We start from the raw sequence: 24,141 nt of genomic DNA on the forward strand, positions 1-24,141 counted from the left end.
GGGAGCACACAACGCCCTTGTTGTACCAGCTCCACCGGCTGCCGATTTGCTACCGGGCTCAATTCAAGGTGCTGGCTTTGGCCTATAAAGCCCTAAACGGTTCCGGCCCAAGATACCTATCTGACCGCATCTCGGCCTACGAGCCCACAAGAACTTTGAGATCGTCCGGGGAGGCCGTGCTCTCGATCCCGCCTGCCTCACAGATGTGCCTGGTGGGGAGGAGAGACAGGGCCTTCTCGGTGGTGGCTCCTCGGCTGTGGACATCAGACTGGCTCCTTCCCTGATGATATTCCGCAGGAAATTAAAGACCTGGCTGTTCAAGAAGGCGTTCGAACAAGAAGTGCAATAATTGGTAATGACGACAGGAATGGAACAACGGAAAATGATACCGGATTGTAGTTTGGACGATGAGACGACGCGGAATGGTTTTTGTAGAAATGATGCTACTGTTTTTTGTATAATGTTGTGAATTGTTTTTTTTATCGTGCTTTGAATATTGTTGCTTTCATGTTTTACACCGCTGCGAGTCACCCTCGGGCTGAGAACAGCGGTCTATAAATAAAGTAAATAAATAAATTTACAGCCATGATTTTAACAGGAGCGGAGCGCAGGGAGCATACAACCCCCCTGTTGTGCCAACTCCACTGGCTACCGATCTGCTACCGGGTTGAATTCAAAGTGCTGACGTTGGCCTTTAAAGCCCTAAACGGTTCCGGCCCAAGCTACCTATCTGACCACATCTCTGCCTATGAACCCACCAGGACTTTGAGATCTTCCGGGGAGACCCTGCTCTCGATCCCGCCTGCTTCTCAAGCTCGGCTGGTGGGGACGAGAGATAGGGCTTTCTCAGTGGTGGCTCCTCGGCTGTGGAACGCCCTTCCTACGGACATTAGACTAGCACCATATCTAATAGTATTCCGCAAAAAGGTGAAGACCTGGATGTTTGTGCAGGCGTTTGAGTAATTTAGTGCAATCTGGTAATGGAACATAGGAATGGAACAATGGATGACGAACCTGGACTACGCTTGGATGATGAGAAGATTGGGTACGGTTGTTTTTTGTAATAATTGTGCATTGTAATTGCTTATTGGTAATTTAAGTTAAGTCAATTGTTATATGTTGTATGGAACCACTGCTGTTTCTACTGTTTTTACTGTTTGTGAACCGCTGTGAGTCGCCTTCGGGCTTGAGATACAGCGGTATATAAGCAAAGTAAATAAAATAAATAAATAAATAAATAATAGCCTGAATGCAATTTTATGCAACATTTTAAATAATGTGCATGAAACAAAGTTTGTATACACTGAACAATTAGCAAGCAAATGTCTCCTTCTTCCTGCCAGCCAAGTGGGCAATATTCTGCAAATAAAGGTGTATTATATTCAGCTGCAATTTCCCCTGGGCATGGGTGAAGTCATAACCAGGGTGATGACGCAATGCCCTTGCGATTCCCACGGCGGCCGCTAGAGGCCGCGCGCTCCTCCTTTTTCCCTCCTTGCCGGCGTGACACAGCACAATAGAGGCAGCGCGGTGCATGCCGGTCGCGCCTGGACAGCTCGGCCTCGCGCCGGGGCTTGAATGACAGGAGTGAAGGAGAGCTCGCCGACCAATCAGAGAGGAGGAGGACGGGAGGGGCGGGTTTCCGGTTTGGCCAGAGGGAAGCGGAAGGAAGGAGCGAGCGAGGCAGATTTTGGAAAGGGCTCTGAGGAGAGAGAAGCTGAAGGTAAGGCGGAGGAGAGGAAGGGAGGATGTCAGGATCGGGGAAGAAGGCGTGAGGGCCGCGTCAGGCCTTTCCCCATGCCTTCGTGCTTCTCCGCCACGATCTTCTCCCTCTCATCCCCCCTTTTCCCTCTTGTGGCCACTGAGCATGCGCAGTTCAGTCATCGGGCTTCTCTTTGTATTTAAAGGGCCAGTACAGACATTCGTGGCCAATATGGTTGCAGTCTTTTGGATGAAGGTTATATCTAGTTACTAGCCGTCCCCTGCCACGCGTTGCTGTGGCCCACATGGGGGTTCTGTGTGAGAGGTTTGGCCCAATTCTATCGTTGGTGGGTTTCAGAATGCTCTGTGATTGTAGGTGAACTATAAATCCCAGCAACTACAACTCCCAAATGTAAAGATTCTATTTCCCCCAAATTCCACCAGTGTTCACATCTGGGCATATTGAGTATTTGTGTAGACTTTGGCCCAGATCCATCATTGTTTGAGTCCACAGTGATCTCTGGATGTAGGTGAACTACAACTCCAAAACCAAAGGACACTGCCCACCAAACCCTTCCAGTATTTTCTGTTGGTCATGGGAGAACTGTGTGCCAAGTTTGGTTCAATTCCATCGTTGGTAGAGTTAAGAATGCTCTTTGATTGTGGGTGAACTATAAATCCCAGCAACTACAGCTCCCAAAAGACAAAATCATTTTTTTGAGTGAAGGACATGCATTGGGTTGTTAGGTGTCTTGTGTCTAAATTTGGTGTCAATTCGTCCAGTGGTTTTTGAGTTCTGTTAATCCTACAAACGAATGTTACATTTTAATTTATATAGATAGCTAGATTCTATATCTGTTTGTGTAAATATATGTATCCATGTTTGTGTGTGTATACAGCAGGCCTGGGCAAACTTGGGCCCTCCAGGTGTTTTGGACTCCCAACTCCCACAATTCCTAACGCTGTTAGGAATTGTGGGAGTTGGGAGTCCAAAACACCTGGAGGGCCCAAGTTTGCCCAGGCCTGTTCCACACTGTAGATACAAATCAAATTGTGTGAAACAAATAGTTGCAAACACAATGATAAACCATCCTATAAAACACATTTCAACAACATTAGTAAAGGGGAAATTTAAAAGGAGTTTTCATAAACCATTCCATATTTCACTGTTCCAACACATGATGGTGACTGAACTGAACTGTGTCAGGACAAAACTTTATACTCCCGCCTCTCGAATGAGACCACTAGCGCTTCGCTACGTCTTCAACTGACTGAATTGCACGCATTTTAAAAAAGGAAGTTATGCTGCCTCACCTTTTACATTAGTAAAGGGAAATTTAAAAACCGTTTCCATACACCATAAGGCCATGTATTCAGTCACTCATTTCACCATAGGCTTGGGAACATAGGGAGGTTTTCAGTCGTTTTCTGAAAGAGGGCAACAATGGGGTCATTCTGATGTCTTTCGGGAGAGAATTCTAGAAAGGTGTGGAAAGCATCTAATAATACCTTTGAGACTGGTTTCTATTACCTTGCGCTTTCATCACTTTCAAGACATTTCAGATGCTCTGTTGGAAGTACTCAGTTAAAGATTTAAATACCCATGACATTAATTTTGCACACCTATTAGTGCCTCTGAAGAAGTGATTGTAATCCATGAAAATTCAAGCTAAATCAGGCTCAAAGATGCTTCTAGATTCTACTCCTTTTTGTGTTTTTCTACACAGCTACAGGGTGAGGCAGCATAACTTTGTTTTTTGAAAACTTAATAAAACCCAGTGTATGAATCATAATTTTTTATTATTTTTTATAATGTAGGTGCATACTTAAAGTTTTGTTTTACGGGGTTTTGAAGATCAAATTAGGTAGGTGATGTCCCCCATTCTCCATATACTGAGTAAACCGATTTCTGGTGTTTGTCATGACTCTTGCCAGCATAGCAGGCATTATGTTGGCAATTTCTTCCTGGATGTTGATCTTCAAATCTTGTAGGTTCCTTGGACGGTTCACATAAACACAGGATTAAAAAAATGGAGAAAATTTCCTTTTTGGGAGTCTGCTGGAGCACTCATTCTCTCTAGAATAGTGGCATTCAGAGTTATGATCTTTTTCTAGGAGAGAAGGAAACAGTTACGGGCAGTGGTCACAAATATCATGCCAATCCCTCACACACTGAGTGGAAAACTCCCTGTTATCTCCCTACATCATATTGTGCAATGAGCATTGTTCTAAACCAGGCCTGCACAAGCTATGGCCCTCCAGGTGTTTGAGACTCCAACTCCCAGAAGCCTTAGACAGCATGTCCAATGAATTCTTGGAGCTGAAGTCCAAAACACCTGGAGGGTTAGCTATAGGTTGTGAGTAGCTGTTTTAGACTGAAAAGCTTTATTTTAATGTGGTAGGATTTTTTTAATATAAAGTAAACTTCTATTCTTGATAAAATGTTTCTGAAAATACATTTTTGGAGTCACAGTCTTCTAATATTTGGCAACGTTCCCACCCCTGATTCAAACACACCGATCTGAATTATGTTTTCCCTTTATGCATGAATTATCAAACATGAGCAAAACGTCTTTTTATAATGGAATTTACTCACTGTAGACTTTTGATTGACTTGCCATGAGTTCACTGAGAGAAAGAGAACAATATTGGGCTTATAAAGAGAAACAACTGGAGAAGTAATACTTTCCTGATGAATTTTCCACCTTCTGTTTTTTCTTCTGTTTTCTCTGCACAACTCTTGCATCACTCATTCTTACTCAAGAGATCATTTGATATGCCCCAGATCACTGGCATCATAAAAATGCTTTGTGTCATGGTCTTAGGTGACTGGAGAGCTCTTGGCTTTTGGAGTCAGAATATATTTGAGGGAGCTGTGCTGTAACCAGCAAAAATAGATGATATTTGAGACCATGGAGTAGCAGTAAGATGACAGATGAGGAAGCTGCTTTGGAAAACAAAGCCTGAATGCAAAGGTTTGCTGATTATATTTAGATTATGGACTTGCATTTTTCTTGAGTCTTTTGGCTAGTTTTCACTTTTTATGCACACAAAATTATCAGTAAGCCTCTATCAAAATGACTGAACTGGAAGAGAATCTTCTCTGTAATGATCTGCTGGTATATGTGTCTCTCAGCCCCAAGCAGATGGTACATCACAGTAATGGGTTTCCAGCCCTTTTTAGCAGACACTGCCTAAATTAATCTTGAATACCACCCTGGCTTTTCATTTGAATTATACTAGATGTTTTCCTGACTATTAAATATAAATCTTAGATCCTATCAAAAGCTTGCCAACAACAAAGAGGAGGATTTAAAAGTTGGTACTAGTCTTGAGTAAAAGGAGGTATTTATTGCATGCAAAGTAAACAAGAAAAGACACAGTATCTACAAGAATGTGGCTGCTTAGATGAGCTGTTTGTCCCTTACTATTTCCTGCCATGCATAGTTCATTGTCAGTTGGAAATGATTATTGGAGTGATTCAGCCTAACTAGGAATCTGTTTGAGAAGATTTAGGTTCTGCAAGAATTCTGTTTTGGTCCTCCTCTTTTTTTAGGCTCTCTTAAATTAATGCTGAACTCTGTTCTCCTGAAAATTGTTTTGCTGGCATATCTATAGATTTGAGTGTTAACAGAACTCTGTGCATGAGGGAAGAGAGATAATAATGAGCCTTTGCCTCTTTCCAGGATGTCGTCTGGGGCTTTATTTCCAAGCCTGGTGCCAGGCTCCCGGGGCTCATCTAGCAAATACCTGGTAGAGTTTCGTGCTGGAAAGATGTCTTTGAAAGGCAGTACTGTGACACCGGACAAAAGGAAAGGTCTTGTGTACATCCAGCAAACGGATGATTCCCTCATTCATTTCTGTTGGAAAGACAGGACTTCTGGGAATGTGGAGGATGTAAGTAAAATTCACAAACCTGTTTATGTAGATCTGAACTCCCTTATATATGGAGGGATAATTAAATGTAGTATCCTTGTGTGAAAGAGATCTATGTCTCTGTAATTTGTGCATCGTGCTAAAGGAAGATATTCAGGTTCCACAAAAGCATAACTTGTGCATCTTCCTTTTACATGTGAAGCCCCTCCTAATTGAGATTTTTAACTGTATATTGATGGCTTTTTGGAATGAATGTGTACTTTTTCCCTCTATTTTTAGGATTTAATTATTTTTCCTGATGACTGTGAGTTTAAGAGAGTTGCTCAGTGTACTACTGGCCGTGTATATGTGTTGAAATTCAAAGCTGGATCCAAGCGACTCTTCTTCTGGATGCAGGTCTGTATTGCATTAGTCTCAAGATGTGCTGGCTAACCCTAGATATCAGGTGTCCCAAAGACCAACAGTCAGTTAACAGCCATACCAACATACAGGAACATAGCTGGGAATAATATTAACCAAAGTTGTTATGCCAAGTTCAAAGATAATCTACAGAGAGTAGTGGAAAGTTAAAATGCACAAGTCAAGGCTGGAGCAAACAGGTCAATGATAATCCAAAGCAGGGGCCAAGTTATGGAAATTCTCAATGAAATATGAACAGTGGGTATAGCATGAATGTAAGTTGCTCCCACAAGTGGCCTGTAGCTTTCACTGCTGCTTTATAGTAAGCCAGAAAGCTATGATCTGGATTCTGACTGCACTTTGTCAGTTCCTCTCTGCTGCTCCCTTGCAGCTAAATGAGCATTTCTATGCCCTTCCTTTAAGGCAAACCTTAGCCTCTGTTGCCTCTGCTCTTTTGGTGACTCAAGTGAGCTGGGGGTCTGCTCAGGAGCGGCTGGTGGTTGATTACAGAGTGGAGACAAACCATTACCCTGAGTTTGTTCCTGCTCTGCCTCTGCAGGCTGAGGTGTTGCTACATTTCCATCGTCCTCTGGCTCTGGCGCTAAGTCAATATCCAGATTTGGGTTTGGAATCCCTCCTGCTCATGGCTCTGAAGAGCCCCTGGTGGCACAATGGGTTAAACCCCTGTGCCGGCAGGACTGAAGACTGACAGGTCGCAGGTTCGAATCCGGGGAGAGGTGGCTGAGCTCTCTCTATCAGCTCCAGCTCCTCATGCGGGGACATGAGAGAAGCCTCCCACAAGGATGATAAAAACCGTGCATCCCCTAGGCAATGTCCTTGCAGATGGCCAATTTTCTCACACCAGAAGCGACTTGCAGTTTCTCAAGTTGCTCCTGACACGACAAAAAAAAGGCTCTGAAAAGTCTCCAGAGGCAACTCATCCCCTGACTTCTCGCTAGAGGCTTGAGGCACAGGCTGACCCAGTACACAAGGACCTACTCCTTTCTCTTCTCTTATCTGTAGACTGCTGTCAGTTTGCTGTTGTGTAACAGAAACTATGTTTACTAGGAATAATCTGATGTTATAAGTTTGACTTCTCCATTGCAGTGCAATTATTTACTATTTTAGGAACCCAAGACAGAGAAAGATGAAGAGCACTGCCGTAAGGTGAATGAGTATCTCAACAACCCACCAATGCCTGGAGCTCTGGGTGGCAGCGGAAGTGGGGGCCATGAACTTTCTGCTCTTGGAGGTACAGACTGGACCCCAGAATCCTTTTCTGCATAAACTTTATTTATATAACAGTTTGATACTTCAGCCTTTTGTTTTCTGGCTCACTTTTTAGCATGATACATCCAAATAGAATTGATTTAAACATCAAATTAAAATAAAAGTAGATATTCTGTAAAAGCAAAAAAATGTCAGTAATACCAAAGGAGTAAATTAGCACCTCTGACTTGGTTGCTGAACGTGGAAGATGCGGAAATGCAAGCTCCAGTGAGCGTGAAGACAGCTGGAGAAAAATTCCTCTCGACCCTCATGCCAAGATCAAATGGATGAGGAGAGATACTGGCTTTGTGAAACAGCTGCTAGGGCTACAGAGGAGGAGATTTCTTATGTTTAGCTCAGCCTATGCTGAGAGCCAAGACCTGTCTCTGAAGACAGAGTCTTCACAAAAACAAACAAACAAAAAAAAAACCCAGCAACCAACTGCTTTTAAAGTAAGGACATTCTTTTATTTTTAAAATTTATTTATTTATTTAAAAGTTTTCTATACCGATCTTCTCACCTCCAAGAGGGACTCAGATCCGGTTCACATCAGCACTTGCTCATTGGAAACTGTCTTTTTTCTTACGTGGAATTTAAAACAACAATTTATTCCTTATTCCTGGCTGAGATGAGGAAAGTAACTTTGGGACTAGAGCAATTTAACATTGTCTGTTATCATGCAGAAACCTAAGAGCTTTAAATACATCAATCTGCTCTATAACAGTTCTCTGGACTGCTATGAATTGAAATTGGTGCTTTTTACTATAGAATAAGAGTCATCTATATGAATAAAGTGTAAATTATACTTCTTGTTGCCACCCTCCTTCTGTTTGCATCGGCTCTCTCCCAGCTTTGTTTTGACTGAGGATTATTAAAGTGATCTTGAAGTGATTTCCACTCAAATGGAGAAAAAGAGATGGAGAAAAAAAAATCACCTAAGATACTACTGGGTCCGAAAGGGCTTAAAGCCTCAACTAACTGCATCCTCTTCTGACCTTGTTCTTTAGAAATAAGGGCTATGATCCAAGACCTGAAAATGGGCCAGGGGTCTATGAGAGATGGCATCAAAGAGATAGTAGACCTTCCTACTACTTCACCAGATCCTGTTCTTCTAGAAATTAGATACATGCTTCAAGAGCTGAAAACTGGCATGGAGCTTTTGAGAGATGAAATTAAAGCAATGGAACATACTTTTAAAATTTCAGTCAAGAACTGATGGAATCCAAAGTATCCAGAATTGTCGTGGAGTCTTAAGTCTGTGAAGGAAAAAGCAGACCAAAATTCAGACAAAATTTCAAATCTGGAGAAATCCCAGGAAGAGGTCTTAAATAAAATGGACTTGTTGGAGCTAAAGACTAATGAAAATGTAATAAGAATCAGGGATTTGAAGGAAGGTGTGGAAAAAGGAGACCTGAAATCTTATTTGATAACGCTCATAGCGACTCTCATCGGAGAAGGGGACACTGACGTGGTCGATGCAAAAATCCTAATGGCGTACAGAGTTAATACAGTATACGCAAGAATAAAAAAAGTACCAAGAGATTGCATCTTAGAGTTAGTTTCGAAATCCTTTAAGGAAGTGATACTTAAAAAGCAATATGATGCACCCATATCAGTGGCGGGAAGCAGAATCTTGATGCTTAAAGAAATATCATTGAGACTGCTCAAGAAAAGGAAAACATTTGCACCTCTAGTAGATAAAATGAAGAAAATGGGAATTTTCTTCAGATGGCAGTTTCTACAAGGTGTCCTTTTATTATAAAGGAAAGAGACATTCAATTCTGGACACCTCAAAGGCAGAACAATTCCTGAGGAAGTATAACAAAAACTTCCTAGAAGGCCATGATCCAGAGGAGGCTCAGTAACAAAGGAGAAGGCAGCAGATTCTGCAGGGGGCAATGACAACAGAACAGAAACAGCAGGCCGGAAGAAAAGAACAGAAAATACAGGAGAAGATAGAATGTGATGATGAAAAAGAAGAGATAGAGAAAGGGACTGATTTGTGATGAATTCGTTAGCGGTACTATTATTCTATGAACATTTTGGCTCTTTTGGGTTGTGGGAGTAGAGGAAGAGAGAGGAGATCATTTGGATAATGTCAGATAGATTAAAATCATTTCATTCAACGCAAATGGGTTGAACAACTGTATTAAGAGTAAGAGGTTTTTCATTATTTGTATAAAGTTAAGACAGACATTGCATGTATTCAGGAATTGCACTTGTTGGATAAAGATATGCGTCTCTTAAAACAAGAAAACTAAGTCAATTATTCATACCATGTAACTGCAAGAAAACTATTGTTTTATTTGAATAAAATATTAGAACCAGAGAAAGTCTATGAAGATTAAGATATTAATAAAGTGAAACTCCAATTTAAGCAGGTTCTATACTAACCCTAATGGACCCAAAATTGGATAGAAATTGTAAAAGAAATAAAGATATGAAGGAAGGAACACTTCCAGGGTTGCTGATAGGAGAACCACAACAGTGGGATTTACATGATACATAGAGATTATACAGGGTACAGCAGCATAACTTCCTTTTTTCAAAACTTAATAAAACAGAAAATTAGAAAATGGGGGGTTGCATTTGAATATTTAGAAAGGAAGACAAATGTAGACTTTAAAGTAGCCACAATAGGAATGTGTTAATATAAAAATAAGGGTAGGGTGTTTATGAGATACGAGTTTCACACTGAGTGGTGGATGGTGGTTCACTAGAGGGGATGGGTTTGGTGGGAAAATCTATTTGTATTATGTGTATTTGATCTTTTCCCTCTTTCTTTTGCATTCTGTACACCACACCTTTGGCCCCCCTAGTGGTGCAGCAAGTTAAACCACTGAGCTGCTGAACTTCCTGATCAAAAGGTTGGCGGTTCAAATCTGGGGAGCGGGGTGAGCTCCCACAGTTAGGCCCAGTTTCTGCCAACCTAGCAGTTCGAAAACATGCAAATATGAGTAGATCAATAGGTACTGCTTCTGCAGGAAGGTAATGGCATTCCATGCAGTCATGCTGGCCACATGACCTTGAAGGTGCATATGGGCAATGCCGGCTTTTCGGCTTAAATGACCACCACCACCAAGAGTTGGACATGACTAGACTTAATGTCAGGGAAAACCTTTACCTTTTACAACACCTTTACACAAAAAAATGTTATTCTTATTATTCCGAAGCGGTAAATCAGAAATCGAGGTATTTATATGGGAAAGAAGAAAGTGGTAATAAAATCCCATAATTGTAGTTATCCTAAAATACCAGTACCTAAGAAGAATCTTCAACATTGAAAACTGTAGGTTGATATGCAAGTACTTTGTTGTTTTGAAAATCAGGATATAATCTGGAAAGCACCAGTTCACCGTAGGAACACTTATTGCATTTTGGGAATAGCCCTAGGACTTTCCTCATTGTTTGGTGTCAATTTAACATTGTCTGGTTTTTAAATTGAAGCTGTAAGAGCATGTGAATGTCATGCTTCACATTTTCTTTCATTTCTGTCTAGGTGAAGGTGGCTTGCAAAGTCTTCTAGGAAACATGAGCCATAACCAGCTCATGCAGCTGATTGGACCAACAGGCTTAGGTGGACTCGGTAAGATGCTTTTGTAGATGTATGCTAATATTAGCATTTGCCTGGGTTAGGCCCGATCAGAGTCACAAACTGGATAAGGGTATAGGAAAGTGAGAAAATGCCACTTACTTATGGAATGGCAGATATACCCAGAGGAAAATTTCATTTTTCAGTGGATATGATTGCTAGAATGCTGGGGAAACGAGTGTTGGCAACAGATGTTGTTTGTTTACCTTACGTGCCCTAGGAGATGAAGACATGAAAGCCTCTAGTCTCAGGAAGGAAATTATGAAAATAAACCACACATCTGTATCTTGTAACATATGTGTGGGTACTGCAAATCAGACACATTTGAAGTAGATAAAGAAGTTCAGATAACAGTGTATTAGCTTTCTTTCTAAAAGGAAACCAGTGCCTAAGTGGATGCTCTTTTGTTTCTTGCGAAAGGTGGCCTTGGTGCCCTCACAGGTCCCGGTCTGGCTAGTCTTCTAGGAAGCGGAGGGCCTCCAACCAGCAGTTCCTCTTCAAGGTAATAAGATCCAGAGCTTGTAGCTGCCTTTAATAACAAATAAGATATAACTAAATACTGGAAGCAGCTCAAGTTCCATTGCTTCTTGGCTGGGGGAAGGCCCATGTGATCTCTTCCAACTCTATGATTCTATGAAATATTTCAGCATTACATGTTCCTGTTCATTATATGTTCCTATGATGTGTGCTTGTGCGAGTCTGCTCCAGATAGTCACTGTATTAAACCTGTTGGAACCCCTTAACTGTTAGCTGTGTTGCTTTAGGATGAACCCTCAGGAAGGTAGCTTTTGCTGCACCAATCTAATACAGAAGACCATGGTCTAATTTGATTTTTGGATGGAAAGGTTTGGAATCTCATGGGGGAAAGTTGGCTAGATGATAAAAGGGATAACGGGGAGATATGGGAGGACTGGCAAGGTTGTAAGCACAGCCATAGCTCTTGGGCTTCGCTAATCATAATCATCATAGCAACGGCAGCTTTAGGATACCTTTCAATGTGATATTAGTTAAATAATAATGTTTATACTAGAAGTGGAGAAAATACTTATTTTTGTGTTTTAATGATTTTTCTGCTACTCTTTTAATATGATGATGATGATGATGATGATGATGATGATGGCCAGGCTTTAGCACTGCTGGTTAATTACCAGCAGCAATAGGTCTTACAGATTGAAAGATTGGCTGTTCGAGGCCTCGGTCATGGTGAGCACCCGACCTTTAGCACAGCTTGCTGTCCACCTAAGGAAGGAGGAAGTCTGTGTTCAAGGGCTCTTTGTCATAGAGGATGGAGAGACAGCACCCCCCTGTGGCCGGAATCAAGCACAAACTCCAGGATACCGAAGTTGGGAAAAATGCTGGCATACTATCTCTAACTGTTGTCTATGCTATCTGTTTAACAGCATTGAATGTTTGCCGTGTATATGTTCTGTGATCCGCCCTGAGTCTCCTTTGGGGTGAATATAAATGCTGTGAATAAATAAATAAATAATTTATTTTAGTTACTCTATTTCTATCCCACCCATATCAGCCCGAAGGTGACTCAGGGTGGCATAAATAAATAATAACCCACCCTCTCTCCCCAAAGGGATTTGGGGTGGTTTAAAAGTGTATCAGTGTCTGTATTGTAAACTCCCCCCACCCCCAAAAAAGCCCACCTCAGAATCATGTTTGCAAAGATTAATTTAATAAAACAATTCCCTTCTAGCTCTCGCAGCCAATCCGCAGCGGTGACGCCATCTTCCAGTACTTCTTCCACTCGGGTGACGCCTGCGCCCACAGCTCCTGCCGCCTCTACCACTGCCACTGCTGCCAGTCCCAGTCCTGCTCCGAGCTCAGGAAATGGAACCAGTGCCGCCACAAGCCCCACCCAGCCCATCCAGCTGAGCGACCTCCAGACCATCCTGGCAACCATGAACGTGCCAGCGGGTGCAGGAGGGCAGCAAGGTACAAGGGAATGTGGTGGTGTCTAAATTAAACCTGGAGCTTTCAGAAGTCTTTCTAGATTATTTTAGCGAATTCCTGGTGGGTTTTTAGCTCATAAAATAATCATACTCTCTTCTTCTTCTCCAGTTGATCTGTCCACTGTGCTGACCCCTGAAATAATGGCACCCATTTTGGCAAATACGGAGGTTCAAGAGCGGTTGCTGCCTTACCTCCCTTCGGGGGAATCTCTTCCACAGACGGCAGATGAGATCCAGAATACGCTGACTTCTCCACAATTCCAGCAGGTAAAAATATGATACTATTCAGTAAGAGAGAACTTGCAGGAGAGCCACCATCTCAAATTCGGTTTAGTGGGGATGAGAGAGAGGGCCTTCTCAGTGGTGGTGCCCTGGCTCTGGAATGTCCTCCCTAGAGAGATTAGGTTAGCCCTCTTGTTTCAGACCTTCTAATCCAGTTTAAAAACATGGCTTTTCAAACAAAAGTTTGATCTTGAGTAGATTTTTAAGGGCTGTCTGAGGATTTACTGTTGGTATCACCTTGGCACTGGGTGTGTCAATTGAAAAGAACCTGTTTTTATCCGCAGCTATTACTGTGTTTTGTGAATGTTAATGTTTTATTGTAATTTCAAGGTTTTATTGTTTTTAGGTCTAGGTACTAATTATGTGCAGCACTTTGCTGTCCTTTGTTAGCCATCCCAAGTCCCTTCAGGGAGATGGTGGCAGGTACAAATAACATTGTTTACTAGCTGTCCCTTACCACACATTGCTGTGGCCCAGTCTGTGTATATGTGTTTTGTGTGTGTATATATTTGTGCATATGTGTATATATGTAGTTTTGTGCATGTGTTGTAATGTTTTTTATTTTATTTTTTGGCTTAAGTCTCTTCTGCTGTGTTTTTCAATGTTTTTATGAGTGATGGTCACTTGTTGGCCTGATAGGTGTATTGTGTCCAAATTTGGTGTCAATTCGCCCAGTGGTTTTTGAGTTATGTTAATCCCACAAACAAACAATACATTTTAATTTATATAGATGATGATGATGATGATGATGATGATGATGATGATGATGATGATGATTATTATTATTTGCTACCCAGCTTGACCAGGAAGAATGCTTGAACTGTTCAAAAGTGTAGAACTGGATGTTTATAAACAAATTCGTGTTTCTTTCCCCTGAAAGCCTAAAAAGGGCAATTTTCCTCCTTGGGTTCAAAATGTCTAGAAATCTTATACCTCTGCTCCAGCCTACAAAAAGATCTTGGCTTTTTTAGACAATTCAAGCAAGGGGTTATTTTTGAAGCCTGGCTAAAATGGCAGGCAGTGCTTGTTTGTGAGCCTAGATTATTGTCCCTAACACACTCTTCCTCTCGGGATATATGTTTTAGAAGATCGAGCCATTTAATGCCTACCTAAACTGGACATAAATCTTAAGATTCTTTCTTTGCAGGCACTGAGTATGTTCAGCGCAGCCTTAGCTTCTGGGCAGCTGGGGCCTTTGATGAGTCAGTTTGGCTTACCAGCAGAGGCTGTAGATGCAGCAAATAAAGGGGGTAAGTTTCTTTTATCGCCATCAATGGAACTGGAGTGAAGTGAAACGCCTCTTGCCAGCTCAGAAGTGGTCTTGGAGGTCCTCTGGGCCCTGCATCTTTTAATTATGAACTTGCCTGAAGTAGTGATGAGGGTGATTTGGGGGGAAGGGGGCTTTGTTCAGCTTCTTTATCTCAAGACTGCGGTGAGATGCCCTTGGACTAGTGGCTACTGAATGGAATATCTTTCTGTGGTTTTGAATCCTTATGGCTCTTTGTTCTGATGCAGGAGAAAGCTGGGATTGCAACAGTGTTAGTTAACTGTGCCTTTTAGCTGATCATTGCATTCAAATCTGTTATGTTAATGTGCTTAGATCAGTCTTACCAAACTTTGGCCCTCCAGGTGTTTTGGACTTCAACTCCCACAATTCCTAACAGCCAGTAGGCTGTTAGGAATTGTGGGAGTTGAAGTCCAAAACACCAGGAGGGCCAAAGTTTGCTCATGCCTGGTATATATGGCATTTTTGGAAGAGAACTTGTAAAAACTTCTTTGGCTAGATTACAATGTATTGCCCTTTGGTTTCAGATGTGGAGGCCTTTGCAAAAGCAATGCAAAACAACGTGAAATCTGATGAAAAGGAAGGAGAATCAAAGGAGAAGAAGGACGAAGAGGAAGACATGAGCTTAGATTAGGCCTCCCAGCTGTGTCTTATGGGTCCTCCTAGATACTAACTATAAGGAAAGTAGGATCGCTAGGTAACGTCATGTACTGAAACTATAAGTAAAGGATCTCTCTGCCAAACTACTGCTGTGTATTTTGACCTCCTTCGCCACTTGCTGCACTCTTAAATGGGTGTGTTTCTTTACCACTTAAGAAATGATTTGGTTTACTTGTAATTCTGGGGTTGGTGTTAATTCGGATGTATCACTAATGTGGCACATTTAACAAATATTACAAGCAATTAATTACAAGACCCCTTCTCAAAAGTTACTTTATGCTCCTCTGAGGCCTCATCTGGACCTAACAGGATGATTTATTTGACAGTTTGGATCTAGTAGCCTTAATGGTGAGAAGTGTCTTCTGGTTCTGTAAAGCTATGTGCTTTATTTCTACTACTGTATGTTTTCACATAATCTGAAATACTCAAAAACAACAATGAAATTGATTAAATAACTATTTATGTGTGCGCATCATGGTTTTCTGGAGGAAAAAAAGAAAACTTTTCTGTGGGCAGAACTCATTATGTGGACCCCCAATTTTCCAGCAATTATATCAGAAGTCTTAGTTGGCTTATCCATCCTCCAATAATCTTCCCTCTCTAAAGTTTTTGTTTTTTATGTCAGAAGCGACTTGAGAAACTGCAAGTCGCTTCTGGTGTGAGAGAATTGGCCGTCTGCAAGGACGTTGCCCAGGGGACGCCCGGATGATTTGATGTTTTTATCATCCTTGTGGGAGGCTTCTCTCATGTCCCCACATGAGGAGCTGGAGTTGATAGAGGGAGCTCATCCGCCTCTCCCCGGATTCGAACCTGCAACCTGTCGGTCTTCAGTCCTGCCAGCACAGGGGTTTAACCCACTGCGCCACCAGAGACTCCCCTTCTCTAAAGTGTGTGTGGATTATGGGCATCTAGTTGGCAACCTTTGTGTGTTGAAGAGTAAAATCCTAACTTGCACAAACCGGGCAGGATGCTAGACCACATTTTGTCCATTTGGGAAGTCATAATGAAGTTCTCAGAAATGCTGTTGTGAGAGTAGCAGGTACTAGTTATATGATACTAAAGCAGTAGATGGGGAACAAGGACATATTTAGGGCTTGTCCAAAAGAAAAGGGAAAATAGCATGCCTGAACTCTTCTGAGTTGAAAATTTCTAGCAATTTTAAACAAAATGGGTTTAGAGAACTGTTCCATAGATTTCTTTTGTAGTATGTCCTAGCATGGCATCCTCATTTATTGAAGTTCAACAGAGACAAATGGAAGATATTCCACTTAGGCAGAAAAAATGGAATGCAAAAATACAGAACGGGGGAATGCCTGGCTCGATAGCAGTATGTGTGAAAAAGATCATGGAGTCCTCATGGACAACAAGTTAAACATAAGCCAACAATGTGATGCAGCAGCTAAAAAACCCAATGGGATTTTGCCCTGCATAAATAGGAGTCTAGTATGATTCAGGAATGTCGTGCTACCCCTCTATTCTGCCTTGGTCAGACCACACCTGGAATACTGTGTCCAATTCTGAGCACCACAATTGAAGGGAGATGTTACAAGCCGGAATGTGTCCAGAGGGCAACTAAAATGATCAAGCATCTGGAAAACAAACCCTATGAGGAGCGGCTTAAAGAGCTGGGCATGTTTAGCCTGTAGAAAAGAAGAAGGCTGAGTTGAGACATGATGGTCATGTATGAATATGTGAGAGGAAGTCATAGGGAGAAGGGAGCAAGCTTTTTCTGTTGCCCTGGAGACTAGGACACGGAACAATGTCTTCAAACTACAGGAAAGGAGATTCCACTTGAACATAAGGAAGAAATCCTTAACTGTGAGAGCTTTTCAGCAGTGGAACTCTCTGTCCTACATTGTGGTGGAGGCTCCTTCTTTGGAGGCTTTTAAGCAGAGGTTGGGTGGCCATCTGTCGGGGGTGCGTTGAATGCGATTTTCCTGCTTCTTGGCAGGGGGTTGGACTGGATGGCCCATGAGGTCTCTTCCAACTCTTTGATTCTGAGATTGTTTCAACAAGTGTGCTCCCCATCTTCTGCATTAGACCACTCTGTACAAAAGGACATTCTGTGCCATATTTTTTTTACAAAGTATAGACCATAAAACTTTATTTGAATTAAAAGTATGTACCAGTGATTTACAGAGTTTCATGCCTTAATAGTACAGCTCCAAAACAGATAAAATTACATTTGTTGAAAGAGAAACCAAGACTTGTTAAATCCATTTTACAATATGTACCCCAACATTAAAACCAATATACTGATAAGTTATAAAGTCCTTTCAGAACCAATATTTTGTCCCATGTGGTGAGATATATACAAATATATATATATTTATATAAGGACATTTCTAAGTGCACAAGTGACCCATATACTGTTGTGTTAGTGAATGTAAGGAGCATTGAAGGCATTGGGCCCAAGAAGGAGAGAGGGGCGCGAGAACCAGCTGCCCTTTCCTTCCCTGCAAGCGGCTACTGAGGACTCTTCCTCTTCCTGCTTTGGGCCAGAAATAAGCACCTTGGAAGTTTCCTAAGGAATGTATTACGCTTCATATGTAGCTTACAACCAAAAAAAGCTCATTGTATTTCTAACATTCAGGCTGCCATAATAGTACATTTTTACTTATCCTTTGCTCAGAAATTGGGTCGCTGTGAATTTTCCAGGCTGTATGGCCCTATTCCAGAAGCATTCTCTCCTGACGTTTCACCCACACCTATGGCATGCATCCTCAGAGGTTGTGAGGTATATTGGAAACCATACCTCACAACCTCTGAGGATGCCTGCCATAGATGTGGGTGAAATGTCAGGAGAGAATGCTTCTGGAACATGGCCATACAGCCCGGAAAACTCACAGCGACCCAATGATTCTGGCCATGAAAGCCTTCGACAACATAATATCAGAATTTAAGTTGAAATTGGGGGAAAATATTACAGGCACTTTAATTCCTTAGTTGCCAAAAGCGTAACTATTGACAGCTGGGAAAGACGAGAACAAAATGGCTTCAAACTACAAGAAAGGAGATTCCATCTGAACATGAGGAAGAACTTCCTGACTGAGAGCCGTTCAGCAGTTGAACTCTCTGCCCCGGAGTGTGGTGGAGGCTTCTTCTTTGTAAGCTTTTAAACAGAGGCTGGATGGCCATCTGTCAGGGGTGATTTGAATGCAATATTCCTGCTTCTTGGCAGGGGGTTGGACTGGATGGCCCATGAGGTCTCTTCCAACTCTTTGATTCTATGGCTTTGAATCTCCAAGTGGCCAAGATTTCCCATTATTTCAGCCTGCAAACCCTTCCCAGATTTTGTTCTCATGACCCAAGCTGCTTAGGAGTTACGAAATGAAATTGCCAATTAGATAATCATATACAGGTATGTTCAAATCATTACTTCCTGTCCCTTGAACATTTCAACCTGGTGAAATGCTAAGAGGCCTTTCAGTAAAATTTTACAGTGAGTATGTTTGACAGCCTTTTAGAAATACGCACTATGCACATCCCTTTCTCTATTCAGAATACTTCACCGCTGACACATGGGAGGAAATGTTTCAGAAATCAATACTACGCTCACTCTGCTGGAAGCACCTGTTGTCGGTACGAAACACTGAGTGTGTTTCCTGGTAGCAAGGAAAAGCTGGCTACAAGAGGACCTTCGTGGAGAGTGGTGCAAATTTCCTTAGTCCTGGCTTTGCACTTGTACAGAAACAGTGGCTACATGAGGGGACACCCATTATGCCCCACAGAGCCCCTCACTTTCCCAGCTTGCCTTAGCTCAATCTGGTTCCGGTTAATCGCCAAGTTCCGCATGCAGCCCACATAGGATGGGAATTGAGCCGTGTGGAGTGGTGTAGCGAGAGCAAAACTAAGTTCTGGAGAAGAGAAAACAAAATATTGTTAACACCTTTGGCTTTTCATTTGCTCATTGTTTTGTTGCCACAGCAGTCATTCCAACAACTAATTTTGAGGTGATGGCTTTGCTCAGGCATGGGCAAACTTTGGCCCTCCCTCCAGGTGTTTTGGACTGCAACTCTCACAATTCCTAACAGCCGGTAGGCTGTTAGGAATTGTGGGAGTTGCAGTCCAAAACACCTGGAGGGAGGGCCAAAGTTTGCCCATGCCTGGCTTAGCCCCATGTAAAATGCTGAAATGTTTGCAAAGTTGTGACAAATGGAATAACAATCCCTTGGGCAAACCTAAAAAGCTGAATCTGCCTCCATCTAACTGAAAACAGGGATAGTAGTTACTCTGTATTTCTAATACAATGTTTTGAAAGTAAGTTAGCTCAGGTTCTCCACCTAAACTACACACACTCAATGAAAAGCAGGCATATGCAGCAAAATTCAAAACAAAACTATTGGCTGCTAGAACTGCTATTCCAAAGGTGAGCATGTATGACCTTTCATATGCCTTTGTCAGACTCTCCATCAGCCACAGTCAGCATAGCCAAGGGTTACAGAGTGTGGGAAGAGTAGTTGAAAGCATCCAAACAGCAAAAGCTTCCCCAGCCTCAGATTCCTCATATTGGGAAAAGACTTGTATAGCCTGTCGTCCAGTTGGCTAATCCTGATCCATTCAATCAATTGCTCCACACAAATAATGATGCCTTAAATCCTTTTTAAGGAGTCCCCAGTGGTGCAGTGGGTTAAACCACTGAGCTGCTAAACTTGTTGACCGAAAAGGTCGCAGGTTCGAATCCGGGGAGTGGGGTGAGCTCCTGCCGTTAGACCCAGCTTCTGCCAACCTAGCACTTCGAAAACATGCAAATGTGAGGATCAATAGGTACCACTTCGGCGGGAAAGTAACGGCGCTCCATGCAGTCATGCTGACCACATGACCTTGGAGGTGTCTATGGACAATGCTGGCTCTTCGGTTTAGAAATGGAGATGAGCACCACGCCCCAGAGTCGGACACGACAGGACTTAATGTCAGGGGAAAACCTTTACCTTTACTAAATCCTTTTTGTCCTGACTAGAGTACACCTTCAACTAGCATGTTCACTCATCCCAGTTATATAGATACAGCTTCCTTCTAATTTTCTCTAGCTAACCTTATGGCTTTCCAGAATTGCCAGATGCATTCTTTCCCCTGACTAGAGATCATGATGTTCCTTGTGTTCTCATCCAAATTTAATATTTGCTGCATTTCTACCCCACTCTTATCTCAACCTCGAAGGGGACTCAGAGCGGTTTCCAGACTGGCAGTATTCAATGCCACATTAAACATAAAGCATACAAATACAAATTACATTGATCGGACCTGGCTGTGCTTAGCTTCCAAAACCAGACGAGAGATGTTATGTTCGGGATGGTACAGTGTTGGTTATGTACTCTACAATAAAATCCTGGCAATGATTGGCAGCCAGCATCCCACCCCTCCATCCCCCGGCCATGCTCTTCTTGCCCAAACTACTCACCTGGCATTCCACCGAGGTAGATGTTTTCTTTGATAGCAGCTGTGTCAGCTTGGTTAGGTCCCACTGTGTAATTTCCTTCTGTATCCACATCTAACTGGATCACATTGCTGCTTTTCATGACTGGGAAAGAAAGCAGACACGTTAATCTATAGCCAGGCTTGTTGGGAAATTATAATACACACAGCAGCCTTTGGCACAACTGATGAGTGAATTGGGTCAATGTTTGGCAAAAGAATTAGGGTGCACTGAATTGGCTGGACTAGAATCCATGGACCTAACTCATAAAAATGGGTGGAAACCTGTTTCAGACAGAATATACCCTGAATTATCTGACTGATACTGCCAGTACCAATGACCCAGGTGATGCCTACAACAGAAAAGAAGGAAATGAATATTTCTTGGTTGTAGGTTTGGGACAGATTCAAAGATAAATGCAAATGTGTATGGTTGAACGTTTGCAAGTCTTGTAATCTTAACTTCTTCTGACAATCGCCTTTTTTGTAAGTAAAAAACACAAGAACAATTCTGAATGGCTATTTTTTAGTCAAAATCAATGGCCCTTTGAGGAGGGAAACAAATGCTTGGCTATAAAGGCTGAATGAGAACCGTTTTCCACCAGCTCAAGTGTGCTGAAGTTGACATGTTATGGTTGGACACAACACTCATTCTGAAGTAATGCCTTGCAAGGTGAGAGTTAGTGAAACTCAATATGACATGGAAAGGAAGTCAGATTTTGCAGAACTCAAGGCAGTTTCTTCCTGTCAAACGACTGCAGACCTCACCCAAATTGTTGAAAGGTAATTTACCTGCTATTGTGTGCCACTGGCCATCGCAGAGTGAAGGCTGAGCCACAAAGGTGGAGAACTCTCCAGCACCAGTGTTTGCAATCACAGTGACCTAAGGGAGCAAAGGAAGGATTTAGAGATCCCAATCAGGTGGGCCAAGGATGAGAAGTCCTAAACAAACCCAAAGACAGCTCAGCTAAACTCATCATTTTCAAAGGCCTTTTTATTTGGGAATTCTGAAGTTTGTAGAGAAGAGATCAGTGGCGATACACAAGCTTTGTTAAAAAAAAATCCAGAATGCAATTCTGGATCTTCTCCTGGAGGATCCACTGCTGGGGATGAGTGCAAGGCCATATCCAGGTCAGAGAAGTCCAGCAAAAGAAGTGTGCCCAACCTCAAATTATCTGCAACATGCAGAGATTGTTTAGCAGATGTTTATGTTCTTAAAAGACAGGACTTCACAAAGTCACAAATTCCATATAGCCTGCCCTACTTCTCAGTTGCTTATTATTATTATTATTATTATTATTATTAAAATTTATTTGTACCCCAGTAGCATCTCCCGAAGGACTCGATGCGGCTTACAAAGGCCAAGGCCTCAAAACACAACATAACAATACAAAACCTAAGGCAAATTAAAAACAATTAAAGCAATATAAACAACAAGCAATAAACAATACACTAAGACACAATAAAACTGGGCCAGGCCAGAGTAATGGGTACAGGATTAAAAGTGCTGATGTGACAGGAGGTATGTAGGATTATAGGGCAAGTGCAGCGTGCAGTGTGCACTGTGCAGCAATCTTAGTTTTAATAAAGTGCTTCTGGGACTTGGTATTGGAGATTTCCTATTCTGGGAAGGCACATCGGACCAGCCAGGTCTTCAAGTTTTTCTGAAGACTGCCAATGTAGGGGCCTGTCTAAGATCTTTAGGGAGGGTGTTCCAGAGTCGGGGGGCCACCACGGAAAAGGCCCTGTCTCGTGTCCCTACCAAACGTGCTTGCGCCGCAGGTGGGATCACGAGCAGGGCCTCTCCAGATGACCGAAGTGAACGTGTGGGTTCGTAGACGGAGATGCGGTCATGCAGGTAGGATGGTCCCAAACCGTTCAGGGCTTTGTAGGTAAGCACCTGCACCTTAAATTGGGCTCGGAAAATAAACGGCAGCCAGTGGAGCTCCTTGAACAGGAGGGTTGACCTCTCTCTGTAAGGGGCCCCAGTTAACATCCTGGCCGCTGCTCGATGGACCAGTTGGAACTTCCGAGCCGTTTTCAAGGGCAGCCCCATGTAGAGTGCATTGCAGTAGTCCAAGTAGATCACTCACAAGCACTCCAGTCCCCCACATGATTGGCAGACCTTAAAAGGTTCAACTCAAATGGACCCTCTCACCATTTTGCTGCCTACTACATCTTCATCTGTTCTGAGTCCAGCAAGCCTTTTCTCTTTCCAAAAGTTAGTGCAAGCTGTGCTTAGAACAGACCAACCCCAGAGCATTGACTGTCTAGCAAAATGGCATCAGATAGTGATCCACCTATTGTGAGTGTGGCCATTGCTCAATCTTCCTACTTTCAGCAATGCAGACAACATATAGAAGAAGGCGAAGAACAGTTTGGAGCTGTTCCGTCTCACTGAGAAGTAGGAAGAAGAGTAGTGCCACCCAATCACAATCCCAACAAGTGGATCCCAAGCATTTGGTACACAAGGTCACTTTTTTGCACATCAACTGCTCAGAGGTCGGTGTGCTGAAAGCATGGTTGATGCACACTCTGAAGTCAAGAAATACGAAGGTTAGGGTTACGAAATGGCACCACTATAGGACTAGACTTCAAGCTCCCAAGTACAGGCCATCCTGTGGAAAACAAGACACTTGGAAATCTTAATCGACTACAAATCCTCTCTGGTACAATCTCAGGCAACTCTAACAAAATGCTTCCTCATAACTCACTGCTTCATTAGCTTACCTTTTGGCTATCTGAATATAGCCTGAGGTAGTTTCTTCGTTTTGTTCCTATGTGAAAAATAAGACCAGAGGCGCTCCGTGGACGAATCTCCAGCATCAGCTCAAAGTCCTGTCCAATCGCCACGGATTGGTCTAGGAGGACAAAAATATATAAAACGTTATCAGGGCAGCAGAAGGGAAATGACATGCAATGATCAATTGGGAGCAGTTGGGGGACGATCTCAGGCAAGATGGCTTATACAATACCTAGCGTCAAGTATCCCCCTTCAGCCGTGAAAAAGATGCCGTTTTCCAAAGGGCCCACGTAACAAGGGGTCACACCAAATGTGCGGGATGGTGAGACCAGGGGCTTCCTGTCAAGTTTCAAGTGTCTGAGGCAGCCCTTAAAGCTGGAAGCAGAAGCATCCTGTAGACAGAAGAAGCAGGTGTTTTGGTGTGGACAGTGGCATAATGTCCTAGAAAGATCAAGCTGTTTAGGGCAACCTTCCTAATGCCACAACCCCTTAGTACAGTTCCTCCTGTTGTGGTGACCCTCAATCATAACATCATTTTCGTTGCTACTCCATAACTGTTATTTTGCTACTGTTATCAATCCTCATGTAAATACCAGATATGCCCAAATTTGAATACTATTGGGGATGTGGTGGTGGTGGTGGTGGTGGTGGTGGTGGTTGGTTTTGTCATTTGGGAGATGTAGTTGCTGGGATTTAATGTTCACCTACAATCAACGAGCATTCTGAACACCACAAACAATGGAACTGAACCAAACTTGGCACACAGAACTCCCAGAAAATACTGGAACAGTTTGGTGGAAATTGACCTTGAGTTTGGGAGTTGTAGTTCACCTACACCAAGAGAACACTGTGGACTCAAACAAGGATGGATCTGGACCAAACTTGGCAAGAACACCCAATATACCCAAATGTGAACACTGGGGGAGTTTGAGGAAAATGGACCTTGATATTTGGGAGT

General features: G+C 42.6%; 2 protein-coding genes across 5 annotated transcripts in view; one reads left to right on the plus strand and one right to left on the minus strand.

Annotated features, from left to right (window-relative positions):
- The first annotated feature begins 1,614 nt into the window (after positions 1-1,614).
- Positions 1,615-15,483, plus strand: ADRM1 (ADRM1 26S proteasome ubiquitin receptor). Of its 2 annotated transcripts, XM_067468221.1 has the most exons (11): positions 1,624-1,723; positions 4,527-4,676; positions 5,388-5,598; positions 5,857-5,973; positions 7,105-7,228; positions 10,745-10,831; positions 11,258-11,339; positions 12,543-12,781; positions 12,908-13,065; positions 14,228-14,330; positions 14,893-15,483. In XM_067468221.1, exons 2-11 carry the CDS (start codon positions 4,669-4,671, stop codon positions 14,997-14,999), a joined length of 1,236 nt encoding a protein of 411 aa, XP_067324322.1. In that variant the 5' UTR covers positions 1,624-1,723; positions 4,527-4,668; the 3' UTR covers positions 15,000-15,483. The 2 variants fall into 2 exon arrangements, with proteins under 2 accessions (XP_060627970.1, XP_067324322.1); XM_060771987.2 differs by lacking the exon at positions 4,527-4,676 and having other exon boundaries at positions 1,615-1,723.
- Positions 15,484-17,098: 1,615 nt separating this feature from the next.
- Positions 17,099-24,141, minus strand: part of LAMA5 (laminin subunit alpha 5) — a 253,667-nt gene continuing 246,624 nt past the window's right edge. For all 3 annotated transcript variants that reach the window (XM_067468220.1, XM_067468219.1, XM_067468218.1), the window contains exons 76-80: positions 23,416-23,575; positions 23,171-23,301; positions 21,233-21,323; positions 20,427-20,546; positions 17,099-18,882 (exon numbers count right to left, since the gene is read on the minus strand). In XM_067468220.1, the coding sequence (XP_067324321.1) occupies positions 18,725-18,882; positions 20,427-20,546; positions 21,233-21,323; positions 23,171-23,301; positions 23,416-23,575 (660 nt within the window). In that variant the 3' untranslated portion in view covers positions 17,099-18,724. The remainder of the gene's footprint in view (positions 18,883-20,426; positions 20,547-21,232; positions 21,324-23,170; positions 23,302-23,415; positions 23,576-24,141) is intronic.

Source organism: Anolis sagrei, chromosome 4 (genome assembly GCF_037176765.1).
Source record: "Anolis sagrei isolate rAnoSag1 chromosome 4, rAnoSag1.mat, whole genome shotgun sequence".
Taxonomy (NCBI): domain Eukaryota; kingdom Metazoa; phylum Chordata; class Lepidosauria; order Squamata; family Dactyloidae; genus Anolis; species Anolis sagrei.